Genomic DNA, 16408 nt, shown 5'->3' with positions numbered 1-16408 from the left:
GATACAATTAATTTATATTTAATGTTATTGATTTATATTAAAATAAAAATAATATAATTTTTTAATATCTATCTGAATACTTTATAATTAATTATAATTATTATTAATATTTAATTATAATAATATTATTTATATAATTAATATATATAATATTTATATAATTAAATAATATTATTAATATAATTAAAATTATAAATAAATAATTAGTAATTTATATAAAATCATGATAAACAAAACAAAACAAATTGAAAATGTAAATATATATTTACATAAATATATAATAATAAATGGCAGATAAATTATAAAAAAGTTATGAACAATTATACAAGAAAACATAATATGATAAATTTGAAATGAAATTATAAATAAAAAGAAATTTATGTAGTGTGTGCATATGGAATTGTCGTAATATAATAGTTATTAATTTTCATTTTTACTTCATAATTATAATTTAGATGCATGTATATAAGGCACTATTGTCAATAATTTGCATTATTAATAATATAAAAAATATTAAAATGACATTGTGCTTTTGATGCTATGCTTATAGTTATGATATGCCTAATAGATTCATCCAATCTTAATAGTTCATTACAAAAAATATTTATCAATAAAATAACCATCTTTTATAATCCAGTCTTGCTTAATAAAGTAATGATAAGTTTGATGTTTATTTTTTTAGCCTCGTTTAATTATGGATTTTTGTACAAATTAAAAGCATAAAAATATATTAAATACATTTTAATGATAATTTCCTAATCAATCCTATTTATAAATGATTTATCAATGCTTAAAAGAAAATTATATTAATGAATTAAAAATAATAATAAATGATAATAATATATTATAATATTTCATTTTCAATATAATATATTTTACTGTATATAAATACTTAATATGTTTATATTTATATTATTGTACATAAACATTAACACTTTGCATTGTTCAGTTCAATTTTTTATTTTTATAGAAATACTTTAAACTAAATAATGCAAATTTTAATGACCTTATTTTTTGTGTATGTACTATTTTATAATTGTATACAATTATATTATATTATTATTTCATAGACCATACATATGTATTTTATATTTAATATTTTAATTTATCTAAAAGTTTACTTTTGTAAGTAAAAATAATTTGATTACTGTATATTTATATACAAAACATAAAAACGTTATAAAAATGGGCGGAAAGTAGAATACTTAATACAATTATAAAAAATAGTACATTTCAGTTAATAATGCTAAAAAATTCAAAGAATATTGATAATTCTGAATAAAATTGTTTTCAGGATGAAGTATTTTTTGACATACTTATTATAATATTATTTTGATAATTATTACATTTGATTTATTTTTTGTTCTATGTTGAAGACTTGTGTCCATATTATGCAAATTGCAAAAATGTGAATATAAAAGATGGACTTGGTAACTGGCATGAGATAGGCATATTTATATTAATTACATGCATTTTAAGAAAAATGCATTTATTTAATGTCAACAGCAATATTGTATTGCTCTATTTCATTAATAATTTGAATGTTTTATTGATCAAAATATGATCATTTGCTTGCATGGTGACAATGTATCTTTTTATCTTATTATAAAATATATATTATGTCTTCCATATAGACAATTGAAATTGCTATGCAAATATCTTGTAATGAATTAGACGATAATTTTGAATATGCTGATCTAATGCCATTTTAGTGTGATAATAAATGCAATGATTTTATATCGTAATCACATCTATATCTAAGAATCTATATCTAAAGAAATTTTTGAATTAATTATAATATATATAAAAATAAATTCTAATTTAAAGTAAATCAATGTGTAACAATATTAATCCTTCAATATTATAAAGAAATTAAAAATGGAATAAAAAGAAGAATTTATAAAATATTTATGAAATTAATATAATAAATTTTGAAACTGCATGTATATGATGTCACAATATTTCCATATTTGTGATTATGTGTTAAATTTTTCGTAGTTCCAAATTTATCTATCAATTTTATTGTAAAATATCCTTATTTAATACTAGAATACTAATATATTTTTTTTTTATCATGCAAGTTTAAACTTACATTTCTTTTGTAAAACGAGAAAAAAAAAATTTGATGTTTCAAATGTTACTTTCTTAAAATAATAATTAAATTATATATTATATAAGTGATACTAGAAATTATTACATCAATTATAAGAAAAATATTATATTTAATTAAAGATTAAATTAAAAGATAAAATTTTGTTTTATACAATATAAATACATTTTTAATATGATGAAATAAATAAAAAACATATATTCGAGCATTTAATCTCTTTGAAAAAACAAGAGATTATTTCTAATTATTTTACTTATTATTATTTTCAATAGTTTTTTTATTTCAGTATTGTTCAAAATATTTGAAGATTTGTAATTATTCCACAGCTTTGCTTTATAATCCAATCACATTCTGTGGCACTTTTAGATTAATTATGAATTTGATGATTATATTAGCTTATTTAATGTAATATTTCACGATTAATTTTCAAGGCAATTTTTTTATATTGACAAACTATGTTATTTTTAATTTTCTGCTAACATAGTGATAATGTTTATAGATTCTAAGGCGCTGTGTTAATTTTTATATAAAGATTATATTTATTATACTGTTATTCTGTTACGAATAATAATTTAAAAAATTAAATCTTAGATCTGTATAAAAAAATCTATAATTTTTAAAAGTATATTAATAGTATTGCCTAAAATTTAACTTCTCATACCTCTGCTTTTCATATATCATATCTTTACATATAAAGTAAAAATTAATCATAAGAATAAAATAAAATAATATAATAAAAATAAACTGTAATATAGATAATTATTTTAAATAATACTTTGAAATTTATATTTTTTTTCTAAATATAAATTAATGAATTTAATTTTATCAAAATTTTATAATTTACAAATACTAGCATAACAATTAAGAATAGATAGTTTTAAGGTGTGAAAAGTTATTTTTTAGATAATTAAATTTTTAGATAAAAAATATATTTGCAAACGAATAAAAAATACCTACTTGAAATATTGTTAATCTTTTCTATTTTTCTTCTTTTAATGAATAATATATGTATATATATATTATTGTCAAAGTATAAAATTATCCTCTAATGATTTGATGTTTGATGAAATAGAAAAATGATAATTACAATGTTTTCTAAACTTTTGTTACTTTCACCTGCTAAATTCAGGAAGAGGTTTAGCTATTTCTTCACTATAAGCTTTATGAACTGCCTCACATACGAATCTATATTGACTCTAAAAAATAAATATATTATCTCATAAAATATAAAAAATTATTATTTTTATATAAATTTCAATTCAATGTTATGTAATTTTATAAATTTTAACTTACAGCATTTTGTATCATCATTGCTCTTTGATCTCTCATAGATCGTACAATATCTAATGGATATACTGGTTGATTTGCTTCGATAAGACACAGTGCTGTTTCCATTAAAACTAAAACACCTGTTCTACCTATTCCAGCAGAACAATGAACAACTGCAGGTTCTACTATTCCTGTTCTAGCTGCCCGCACTCTTTCAGTAAATGTTGTAAATTGTCGCCAATCACTAGGAACTCCATGATCTGGCCAACTACAATATTGCATATGAGTTATATCTCTTTCTTCTCCAGTCTAAAATACAAAATTAATCAATATTTAAAAATTTTATATATATATATTAATATATAATTTATATTATTAATATATAATAATAATAATTAATATAATTATAAAATATGATTACTTCTTCTTACATTAATATCACGAAGTATAAATTCTCGAAATATAAAAGTATCTTCAACATTTTCAGCAGTAGACGTAAGTGTAAGATTTCGTAATGTAAGCGTTTCATTAAGAGCAGGCCAATACTGATGACATTTTGCCCGACCTCGTTCAACTAAAGTTGTGAGCATTACAACGAGAGTACTGCCTGCTTCTAGAACCATCTGCCAGAAATCAGCGACAGTTGAGGATAAAGGTCCTTGAGTAGCAATATATCTGTTAATAATACCCGATCCTGGTATTTCCATATTTACATAGTTAGCATTAATATAATCTCCACTCGCAGAGCCCAAAAGTATTACTCGAGTAACATCATCTATAAATTTTTTATTTTTGAAATATATATATATATATATATATATATATATATATATAATATATTCCAAAAATGTTGAAACATCCGTAAATTAAAAATTCCTGAGATAATTTCAAATAATATTTTCCTTTATAAAAACTTTCATTAGGACTTTGTTAACAAAAAACACTAGCCAATCACGGAACGCATAATCTAGTCAAGCCGCGACAATAGATTACAGATCGGCGATCGACTATAAGCAACATGTCAAAAAAGATATTGAATATTAGTTTTTTTCGTGATATAATTCGATATAATTTTTTATCAATAAAATATCCAGATTCATATATTACATCTCATATTTTAATATATTTTCTACTATTGCGGCTTGACTAGATTACGCGCTTTAAATTAACCAATATTTTCGTTAACAAAGCTATAAGTTTTTGTAAAGAAAAATATTGCTTGAAATTACTTTAAGAATCTCTAGTTTACAGATGTTCCAATATTTTTGAGACACTCTGTATATATCTTAAATTTTTCTTTATATTAAATATGAATTTTTATAATTTTATTTTTCTTTTATTTTTTATACTTACATGGTGAAATATCTCGATATCGATTTTTATTCTGATTTTCAGGTTTTTTAGATTCAAGAGATGTAAGTTCAGGATTTTTTCTATATAATTGTTCATATTGTGCAATTAAAGCACCACTTGCAAGACCATCAGCAAGAAGCAACATTGATTGAGCTAATGCATCTGATCCAATAGCTGCATGGGGTGCATCCGGAACATACCTTATTATTTCAAAATAAAATTAAATATTGAATATTATATTTTATAATATATTATTATATTATATAATATTGATATAGTTTTATATATAATATTTCAAATATAGTACATCAAATATTATTTTTAATATTTATAAATAAATACTATATAACTCCATATACCTATATGGAGGTTCTTCTTCAGATGTTTCATCAGTACCAGCTAATGCATTGTATAACGCATTTGGTCTAACAGTTAACGTCAGTTCACCAGAACCCGAATCACGAGATTGACGAATTAAATTTACTACATGTTCATGTAATAAACCACTTACATCAATTCCATTTATATACACTACCTATTTTAATTTATTTATAATAAATAATTTTAGATTAAATAATTTAAAAATAAATATATTTTTAATAATATATAATTATTACTTGATCGCCTTCATTTAATTTTGGATAACAACGATCAGCAGGAGTGTTTGGAGCTACTCTTGATACTAAAATAGGCATATCAAGATCTAAACCACCTTTCACATTAAATCCAAAACGACCTTGTTCATCTGGTGTCAAAGATATTGTAACTAATCCATCCTCTACTATCTAAAATATCCAAATTTATATATACAAAAAATATTTACAAAGATTAAAAATAAATACCTGAGGAGCAGGAGAACTTGTAGGTTCACTATAAGCAGGAAGATCATAAATGTTTCTTTCAGCAGTTGTATCATCATCAGCATAACTTAAAACTCTAGAACCTAATACAGGCGAAAATGCATTTCCTTGTGTATGTGAGCTTGTTATTTCTTCACGGAGAGACAAGAAACCACCTTCACTATGGAATAAAAAATAAAAATGATTTTAAATATAAAAATATAAAAATATTAAATTAGTTTCAACGAACTCATCACTAGGATTTCCTTCACCCCATGCTCGACGAGGTTCACGAGCACCAAGAGACTGAACTTTGTTATCATATGGTCTAGATGGTCTTCCAGGAGGCATAGATAATTTTCCTTTCTCTTCAATTGGAGCTGATGTTACTCCATGTACTAATCTTTTACTTGGAGATCTAAACAATTTAAATTAATATTTATATTTATATTATTTTATTATTATTATATTATTATACATTAATAAATTACATTAATAAATAAATTAATTACCGTATAAACGTTCTTTCTACTCTTGCTCTATGTTTTCCATCTTCCACTGTTTGAAATTCTGTACGTCCTGAATATGTGAATCTACTACTTAAAGTAAGTGGAAAACGTCTCGGTCTTGTTTTAGGACTATGAAGTCGAAAAAATGTATGATGTTCTACACATGCTTTCCATAAATTTTTTGAACTACGATACGTTTGCATATTAAATCCTAATAAAGTATCATAGTTTTCTGACTGCAATAGAATTGCTTTGTAGAACCTAAAGAAATTTAAATTTTATTTTTTTAATTATAAAAGTTTAGAATACCTGTTCTCTTCTTAGTTGAATAAAAAATTGTTTTCGTTTAAATGATATTTTAACTATTTTTGACCATGAGAACACATTAATTTTTATTCCATTTTGGAATACTACTAAACCTATAGACGTTACTCCTAATTGTATTTCTTTATTTGTTGAATCCTAAAAAAGAAAAAAAGAAAAATTAAAGTAAAATAACTGTTTAATAAATTTATAAAGAAAATTAGAAGATGAATACATACTCTAGCTTTATGTAATTCTACTCCATACATATCCAATCTTTTTGCATGATCTAAAAAATTGAATTCTGCATCTGCCGGTAATTGACCTCTAAAAATATAGAGATATTTTTAATATAATTATATAAAATTTATAATGTATTATAAAATTTAAATTATTAACATTACATTAAATTATTAACATTACAAAATAATATTACTAATCTAACTTTAACCTACTTATGAAGTTTATGCAGTTCAGCTATTTTTTTTTCCATTTCTTCAGTTTGACCAGGTATTAACTGCAATCTAGAAAGATAACCTGGTCCATGTTCCTCAGGATGATAATCACCTAACTCAGCTGGTTAAACATATAATATATTATAAACTAAAAATTCTTATTTTAGACTAAAATAAAATATAATAATAAAATATAAATTTATCTCAATACGCACATTGAACAGTATAACTAGCAATAAGACATGCTGTACTTGGTGATAATTGAAGTTTTCCTTGTAAAATATCTCTTCGTATTTGTAAATAAAATTGATATCTAGTATATTCTTCTTGTAATTTGCTAGGGTCAGATACATAAAATTTAACTCTAAAATAGAATTGGCCACCTGAAACAATATAGAATATTAAATTATCTTTTATTTTTTGTGTTTAACTATGTGAATAAGTTTAAATACGATCTTTACCCTTACTTCTTATCTGCTTTTTTACTGGTTTGCTAGGATCTAACCACCTCTAAAATATAAATTCATTTATAATATTATTTAATTAGTATAAACTTTTTCAAATTTTAATAAAAAAATTCAATAAAAAGATTTACCATTATATCTGGAGAATATGTACATATTGCAACTCCATTTTCAGCATATTGTAAACCAAAATAATCTTTTTCAACAAGTTCTAAATGTTGGAATACTAAATCTAACAATGTTTGACCTTTTGCTCTTTTCTAAAAGATATTTAAATATTTATATATTAAATATTATATTGATTGTAATATTAAAAATCATTTTTGTTTAAAATAAATTTACATCTAGTTGAAATGTATGCTGTGTATCATCAAGAAAGACAACAGTAGCAGATAGAGATTTTAATCTACGATTTCTTGCTAATTCAGCTCCACGAACGTGGTAGCTCCCACTGGAGCCACTCAACGCTCTACGTGATACACTTTCAATCATTTCAAAAATACGAAGGCGTGTCAACCACCTTCCCGACACCACCTCTCTGCTATATTGTTCACCTAAATGAAAAATTATATGATAAAAGTAAAAATTATTTAAATTATATTAAAAATAATAAAAAAATAAAAAATTAAGCATTATTTCAAAAAGCATTAATAATTGTTCTTATTCATTAATTTATTAAACAAAAATTTTTTTTAAACATTAATATATATTATGAAAAAGAATTAATTAGTAATAATAAGGTTATATTAAAAATTATGTTGTCAATCTTGGTAAATAATCATATTGAATACATCAGTCCCATATAATGCTATAGATTGATTAATCATAAAGCACTATTAAAAATAATTACATTCAGGAGATGTCATTGAAAATAACTTCATCAAGTCAATAATCTAATAATCTAATGTCAGTTACATAAGCATGTCTACTAAGTACTAGAATAATATAGAACAAGATATTCTTAAAATAGTTTGCATAAAAGAAGCAAATGAACTTATTAAATATCATATATTTAATAAGAGCTATATAACATTAACCTCTGAAGAAACAATTATTAAAATATTTTTTCTTTTTTACAAAATTAATGAAAATACATAAATATTTTAATTCATTATTATTAATTTCAATTAAAAAATATTTAAATATTTATAAATGAATTATATTATAATAATTAATTATATATTTATTTCCAGAAAAATGTTCATTAAAATATTTTTTTATATATTACAAACAATAATGAATAAAGAATATTTAAAATATTTAAGGTAATCTTTGAGATTTTCTTTGAAAAGTTACTTATTAATTTAATACAAATAATTTTAATATTAATATATATATATATATATATATATTCTAAATAAATTGTTCTAAATAGATATTTATATATATCAAACCAATTGTCTTACGATTATATTAAATTATATTAAACGAACGTTGTAAAATCTGTACTTACATTCATGATATGTTATACTATTTCGGTTTTCATAGGTGTTTTTACACACTTGAAAAACCACTAATAATAATTATTATTTTTGTAAATTAGATTCAATAAATCATTAAGAAATAAATAATTCTCTCCAATTACATTAAAATTTTTTCTTAGAATTTTTTTCATTATTTTTTATAACTATATATTAATACGATTACATTTGTAAATATAATTTTAATTAAAATGAGTCATGATAGTAATTATATGACATTATTTACTGAATCATTTCAGTAATATTTATATTAAATAACACATGCATATTTTTCACTCATTCAATAACATATAAGGTAACACTATATAAACGACATGAACAAGCAATAATGTCAATGAATTATAATCATATAGCTTTTTATAAAATCACAATAATTATTAAAAAAAATAATTATAATAAATTATACCATTGTTTCAAATTAATTATTTTCTACGATATTATTTTACCGAAGTCAAAGTTTTATTTAAAGTTTTAGTATAAAATTACTTGACGCCTTGATATAAATCTCACGTATTTTATATGTACTATTGTACACATGTCTGCATATACTTATTACTATTAGTCACAGATTAAGTAAACTTAAGATTCTTCACTAAATATATTTTTTTTATGGTCATTTATTTTTTATAAATTGATATATGACGAAAATAATAAAATAACATTTTAACATCATAAAAAATAATTTATATTAAAAAAATATTTATATATCTATATTAAAAATATTTTTGCATTTATATTATTTTACTAGTTTACATTTTTTTTTAAAAAATAAAAATATTTTTGTATTAATATACTATTATTTATTATTTCAATTTATATTTTAATAATAATGCTTAAAATTGATTTATACCAATGTATAGTAATATTAAAATTAGTTAACTAATTGACCGCTTGTAGCGTTTGAATTTTCTTTGATTGGCAACCAACTATATTGCATTAAACCGTTCCCGCCGTGTGCTTTAGTTGTGGATTACAGTTGCAGTTTGGTTATAATTCCCGCCACTTTCATAACGAGTAACGAATTTTAATAGCAATACTTGTTTAATATTAAGGAAAATGTGATAATATCATAGCATTTTCTATCATTTGAATGTTTCGTTCGTTATCATTTAAGCTGAAAAGATTTATTATAATTTAATGTCGAGTTGATTCATAGTCTACTTTATATATATAGATAGAGTACTTACTTAGTACTTAGGTAGGCTGTGGTTGATTTCATACAACCGCGTGTTGTGTTACGCTGAACGAGTTTAAAACAACATGGCAAACGTATCTGTTGATAAAGAGACATTCTTTCGGCGTATGAAGCGACTTTATACGGCATGGAAGGTAAAATGAGTTATAATGATTTATTTCATCGTTAAAAATAAACATAATTATTTAATAAATAAGAATAATTGTTTTTGTTAAATAGGATGGAGAAATTGGTACAGATGACAGTTTTAGTAAAATGGATTGTCTCGTCTCCGCTGTGGGCACGGATGAAGATATTGTATATAGCAAATCGACAGCGTTGCAAGTAATGCTTTCTTAGATATTGATACTACGTGTTGTATTTTGTATTGCGTATTTGGTAACGATAAAATAACCTAATTTTTGTGACTCAAAAAACATTTATATTTTTATTTTGTGACAGTAAAACTTAAAATAATTCGCAATTATTAAATTTAGAAAATAAATTTATTTATATAATTAAAATAAAACTTTTTATTTTGTTATTAAAACATTGTTATTTTTATGTTTATAAAAAATTAATGTTGATATATTATTTTAGACATGGCTCCTGAGTTATGAACTTACAGATACTATAATGATCTTAGCAGAAGAATCTATTTGTTTTTTGGCTAGCAAAAAAAAGATTGAATTCTTAAGAAAACTTGAAAATCAGAAAACGGAAGAAACTGGAGTACCTCCTGTGAAACTTCTTGTGAGAGATAGAGTATGTATTTTTTATAATTTACATTTTTTTAAAAATAATCATATGATTTTAGTTAATATTGATCATAATTTCATTTTCAAGAATGATGAAGACAAAGCAAATTTTGCCAAACTTATTGAAATTATAAAACAAAGTAAGAAGGGTAAAACATTGGGTGTTTTTTCTAAAGAAAATTATCCAGGTGCCTTTATGGATGCATGGAGAGCTGCTTTAAAGTCAGAATCTTTTGATACGGTATGATGTTGTTTTGTATTATACAATATATCAATATTATAATATTATAGAATTTGATTATGACATTATATATTAGATTGATGTAAGTGCTGCAGCTGCATATGTAATGTGTCCAAAAGAAGATGCTGAAATTCTTACAGTAAAAAAAGCATGTTTAGTATCTGTGGACGTTTTTACAAAATATCTTAAAGATCAAATTATGGAAATTATAGATTCTGATAAGGTATTTGATTTTTATTTATATATTATTTATTTATTTAGAAATTTAAAAATATAAATATTTATATCTTGAAATTCATCTTAACTTAATATAATTATTTTTATTTTAGAAAGTTAAGCATTCAAAGCTTGCAGAAGGTGTAGATGCAGCTATAACAAATAAGAAGTATGTGACTAGTGTTGATGTTACTCAAGTAGATATGTGTTATCCTGCGATAATACAAAGTGGTGGAAATTATTCTCTAAAGTTTAGTGTTGTTAGTGATAAGAATACTTTGCATTTTGGTGTTATTGTCTGTTCTCTTGGAGCACGTTATAAATCTTATTGTTCAAATATAGTACGAACATTATTAGTAAATCCTACTAAAACTATTGAGGTAAACAAAAAAATAAAATAAATTAATAATAAATTAGTTGTTTTATAATATGTTTTTATTTTTAGGACAATTATAATTTTCTTTTGCAATTAGAAGAGGAAATTTTAAAAAAATTAGTAGCAGGAGTAAAAATAAGCGAAGTATATGAAACAGGTGTTAAATATGTAAAAGATGAAAAACCAGAAATGTTAGATCATTTAACAAAACATTTTGGATTTGCAATGGGTATTGAATTCAGAGAAAGCTCTTTACTCATTGGTCCAAAAATTCATGCAACACTAAAGAAAGGCATGGTATTTAATGTTAACGTTGGATTGGCAAATCTTATTAATTCAGAAGCTACTGATAAAGAAGGAAAAATTTATGCTCTTTTCATTGGTGACACAGTTATGATTAATGAGGTATTATGTTATGTTATATTGTTTATGTTGGATTTAAATTGTTATATATTTTTTTTATAAATATGTTGCAAATTAAAATGATATGTTTATTTTAGGGACAACCTGCTACAAATTTGACACCATCAAAGAAAAAAGTAAAAAATATTGGAATATTTGTTAAGGATGAAGAAGAAGAAGAGGAAGAAGGAAGTGGAAAAGAAAATGAACCTAAACCTGAGATTCTTGGTCGTGGAAAAAGAACAGCTGTAATAGAATCTAAATTAAGAACAGAACATAGTTCTGAAGAAAAAAGAAAACAACATCAAAAAGAATTAGCACAACAATTAAATGAAGTTGCAAAAGCTCGATTGGCACAACAGTCTGGTGGAAAAGAACAAGAAAAAATACGGAAATCAACCATATCATATAAAAGTCTAAGTCATATGCCACGAGAACCAGAAGTAAAAGAACTGAAATTATATGTTGGTAAGTATTTTTATATAAATTAATTTTTATATATGCATTATATTACATTGCATGTTCATATTTCAGATAAAAAATATGAAACTGTAATTCTCCCTATTTTTGGAATTCCTGTACCTTTTCATATATCCACAATTAAAAATATTTCACAGTCGGTAGAAGGAGATTATACATATCTCCGAATAAATTTTTTTCATCCTGGTGCCACAATGGGTCGAAATGAAGGAGGATCTTATCCACAACCTGATGCTACATTTGTAAAAGAAGTGTTAGTATATTATTTTGTTAGATTTTTTATCATTTATTATGATATTTACAATTTTTTATAACATTATTATTTTTTAGAACATATCGAAGTACAAATACCAAAGAACCTGGTGAAATTTCAGCACCGTCTTCTAATTTAAATACAGCTTTTAGATTAATCAAAGAAGTTCAAAAAAAATTTAAAAATAGAGAGGCAGAAGAAAGAGAGAAGGAAGATCTTGTAAAACAAGATACTTTAATACTATCTCAAAATAAGGGTAATCCAAAATTAAAAGATTTATACATTCGACCAAATATTGTTTCAAAGAGAATGACAGGAGGATTAGAAGCACATGTAAATGGATTTCGCTATACTTCGGTTAGAGGCGATAAAGTTGATATTCTTTACAATAACATTAAGAATGCCTTTTTTCAACCATGTGATGGCGAAATGATTATATTGCTACATTTTCATTTAAAAGTATATATCCTTTATATTATTTTTTTTTATTTATTTTTATAAAAACTTAATTATTAAATATTTATATTAAACTTTTTTCAGCACGCAATCATGTTTGGTAAAAAAAAACATGTGGATGTACAATTTTATACAGAAGTTGGTGAAATTACTACAGATTTAGGGAAACATCAACACATGCATGATCGTGACGATCTTGCTGCAGAACAATCAGAACGTGAACTTAGGCATAAATTAAAAACTGCTTTTAAAAGTTTTTGTGAAAAAGTAATGTTTAATGACTAAAATATTTTATTTTGCAAAATTAATAAATACGTTTTAAGAAATAATAAATATTATTTAGGTTGAAAGTATGACAAAGCAAGAAATTGAGTTTGATACACCTTTTCGAGAATTGGGATTTCCTGGTGCACCATTCAGGAGTACTGTTCTTTTGCAACCTACTAGTGGATGTTTAGTAAATCTTACAGAATGGGTAAATTTTATCGTTTATATATATTTTTTATATATATTTATATATATATATATTTGTATAATATATAATATCAATTTATTATTTATAATATTTATTTTAGCCTCCGTTTGTTATTACTTTGGAAGATGTTGAACTTGTTCACTTTGAAAGAGTACAATTTCATCTTAAGAACTTTGATATGATTTTTGTTTTCAAAGATTATCATAGAAAAGTCGCTATGTTAAATGCTATTCCCATGAACATGCTGGATCATGTAAAGGAATGGTTAAAGTAAGTTTTTTTTGCGTTTTTTCTCTTTTTTATTAATTTATTTCTTAAAAATTAATTATAGATATATTATATTTTTTTTAGTTCGTGTGATATCAGATATACAGAAGGTGTACAATCTTTAAATTGGACAAAAATTATGAAAACTATCACAGATGATCCAGTAGGATTCTTTGATAGTGGTGGTTGGAGTTTCTTAGATCCAGAAAGTGATGCAGAAAATGATGAAGTAGAAGATGAAGAAGAAGAAGAAGATGATGCTTATGAGGTATACAATTAAATAATTATAAATAATATAATATAATAAAAATTTATGTGAATTTTATATCTTATACTTTATTTTTAGCCATCTGACTTAGATAGTGAGGAAGAGTCTGATGATGATTCTGAATATTCTGAAGCTTCAGAAGACTCAGATAGTGAAGGTAATATTCAAAAATGTTATTTAAATATTATAAATAAAAAAAAAATATATTTTGATTATTATTTAACATTTCTTTTTTTATTAAATTTATATTTTAGAAGAGGAATTAGGTAGTTCTGAAGAATCTGGTAAAGACTGGTCTGATTTGGAACGAGAAGCAGCTGAGGAAGATAAAGAAAGAGGAGAAGATCGGTTTCATGATGATTATAATTCAAGTAAAAAAAAGAAAGGAAGTCGAAAACATTCACCTTCACCATCAAAAGATAGGTATGTTATATAATCTTATATTTTCGTAAGTCTGTTATTAACTTCATAGACTTCGTATCAACATCATCTATAATTTATAGGCATAATTCGAAACACAAGAGTTCTTCAAGTTCAAAAAGTAAAAGTTCGTCCAGTAGTAAAGACAAAAAATCATCATCGTCGGATAAACATAGGTAAGAAATTACGTGATTTTAGAATGTGATATAAAATTTTGATTATATTAGACTTAGAAACATATAATTTTGTTGTAAAATTGTGTTAAGTATATGCTTTAATAATTAAAGATCGGATCGATCACGAAGTGGAGGATCACACAAGAAAGTGTCTCCTTCCAAATCATCCAAACACAGGTGATTAACAATAAATATATGTATATTTGTTGTTATTATTTTTGATATTTTATTTCTGTTTAGCCCCAAGAAGAGTGATAAACACGATAAACATGATAAACACAGATCATCTAATCACTCTTCATCTAGTAGTAAGAAACGATCTCGTGAAGAAAGTACAGAAAGAAACGATAGGGGATCGAAAAAATCTAAGTACGTATAAATATTTTATAAATTAATTTATACCAATATATAATATTTTTTATAATATTGTTTATGTTTTTATTACAGAAAATAAGAAATATTGTCTACGCATTGAAGGAAATAAATATGAAAACACGAACACTAAATGTTAATTCTATATTAAATTTTCTTATGGTACGTTGATTATATTTAAAAAATAGTACATTTTCTTGCATTGATTTATTTAAACTGTTAGCAAACGATCTGTTGATATTATTTAAAAGTTTGATAGTGTGCTACTAAGATTCAAATACTTGACAGTATCTACTTGATAGCGACATAATATGTATGAACTTGTACGGGTAATTTAACATAAATTTATGTATGAACATTTTTTATCACTTGTATATAAAACATTCTTTTTTAAGTAAAAAAATGTCAATGTTAATTATATAATATAGCTACTAACATGTATCATTTCATTCCATTATTCGTTTGCTAGTAGTATTCAAACGTATATATAATAATTTATTAAGTTTATGAATTAAAAATGCATTAAAGCATTAAAAGGCATTCATTGTACAGATAGTATATATAAAAACAAGAAAAAACTTTTCTTGTCTGTTATATCATTGTTCTTTATAAAATGGACATGAAAATTAGTTCGTAATTATAATAAACAATAAGAAAATTTACAAGTATAATGTAATATGCTCTCAATGCAAGACAATGCACTAATGGTAATTATCGTACATAAGACATCCAGAACATAGATATTAATTTACTAAGCGAAGAAAGCTGAGATGGATCAAAATCTTTGATAATTCTGTTCGCATAGTTCTGAAATTTGTACCTTAGTAAACAAAATAAATACTTTTTTATGTGTACAAAAGAAACCATGTACAAAACATTGTCACTTACAGTGCTCACAAAATAGAATTGTTGTTATTTAAACACAGTTATATATTTTTAAAAACGGCACTATTATTGAATTTTTATTATTTTTTACAAATTTAAACAAAAATTAATTTCACCTTTTAAATTTTATATAATTATTTTCTGTTAATATTAAAAAAAGGAAAGATTATGAAAAAATTCATGTGAAAGAGAAATTAAAATAAAAGTAGAATTTTTAAAAATTTATTATATATATATTTTTTTTTTTTTTTTTTTTTTTTTTTATAATAAATGTAAGATAGTTTGATCTATTTAAATTTCTCTGCAATGCCATGTAACAGATGCCAAAGAAGAACCGTTTCAATAATAACATAAATGTAGGTGAAGTGAAAGTGTAACTCTGGTTAGTGGTTCTGCAGCTTTCTCC

General features: G+C 23.4%; 2 protein-coding genes across 6 annotated transcripts; one reads left to right on the top strand and one right to left on the bottom strand.

Annotated features, from left to right (window-relative positions):
- Positions 1-3037: 3037 nt before the first annotated feature.
- Positions 3038-9280, bottom strand: LOC122716800 (tyrosine-protein phosphatase non-receptor type 4). 5 transcript variants are annotated; one of them, XM_043940204.1, is made up of 17 exons: positions 9190-9280; positions 7645-7856; positions 7434-7562; positions 7300-7348; positions 7054-7221; positions 6839-6959; positions 6623-6710; positions 6390-6542; positions 6084-6316; positions 5822-5989; positions 5575-5752; positions 5350-5517; positions 5092-5267; positions 4733-4932; positions 3811-4154; positions 3404-3688; positions 3038-3306 (listed from the first exon to the last, which is right to left on the bottom strand). In XM_043940204.1, exons 2-17 carry the CDS (start codon positions 7792-7794, stop codon positions 3223-3225), a joined length of 2694 nt encoding a protein of 897 aa, XP_043796139.1. In that variant the 5' UTR covers positions 7795-7856; positions 9190-9280; the 3' UTR covers positions 3038-3222. The 5 variants fall into 5 exon arrangements, with proteins under 5 accessions (XP_043796139.1, XP_043796138.1, XP_043796136.1 ...); XM_043940203.1 differs by lacking the exon at positions 9190-9280 and adding an exon at positions 8756-9068; XM_043940201.1 differs by lacking the exon at positions 9190-9280 and adding an exon at positions 8153-8345.
- A 450-nt stretch (positions 9281-9730) lies between these two features.
- On the top strand, positions 9731-15250 carry LOC122716898 (FACT complex subunit spt16). Its single transcript, XM_043940395.1, has 20 exons — positions 9731-10112; positions 10198-10302; positions 10558-10722; positions 10804-10956; positions 11033-11179; positions 11286-11552; positions 11618-11953; positions 12049-12418; positions 12485-12683; positions 12761-13142; positions 13224-13406; positions 13483-13614; positions 13715-13884; positions 13966-14149; positions 14228-14306; positions 14404-14572; positions 14653-14745; positions 14857-14922; positions 14986-15114; positions 15193-15250. Exons 1-20 carry the CDS (start codon positions 10044-10046, stop codon positions 15197-15199), a joined length of 3405 nt encoding a protein of 1134 aa, XP_043796330.1. The 5' UTR covers positions 9731-10043; the 3' UTR covers positions 15200-15250.
- Positions 15251-16408: the final 1158 nt, after the last annotated feature.

Source organism: Apis laboriosa, unplaced genomic scaffold, assembly GCF_014066325.1.
Source record: "Apis laboriosa isolate Shangri-la unplaced genomic scaffold, ASM1406632v1 scaffold49_cov149, whole genome shotgun sequence".
NCBI lineage: Eukaryota > Metazoa > Arthropoda > Insecta > Hymenoptera > Apidae > Apis > Apis laboriosa.
This window is presented reverse-complemented; position numbering and strand designations above follow the sequence as displayed.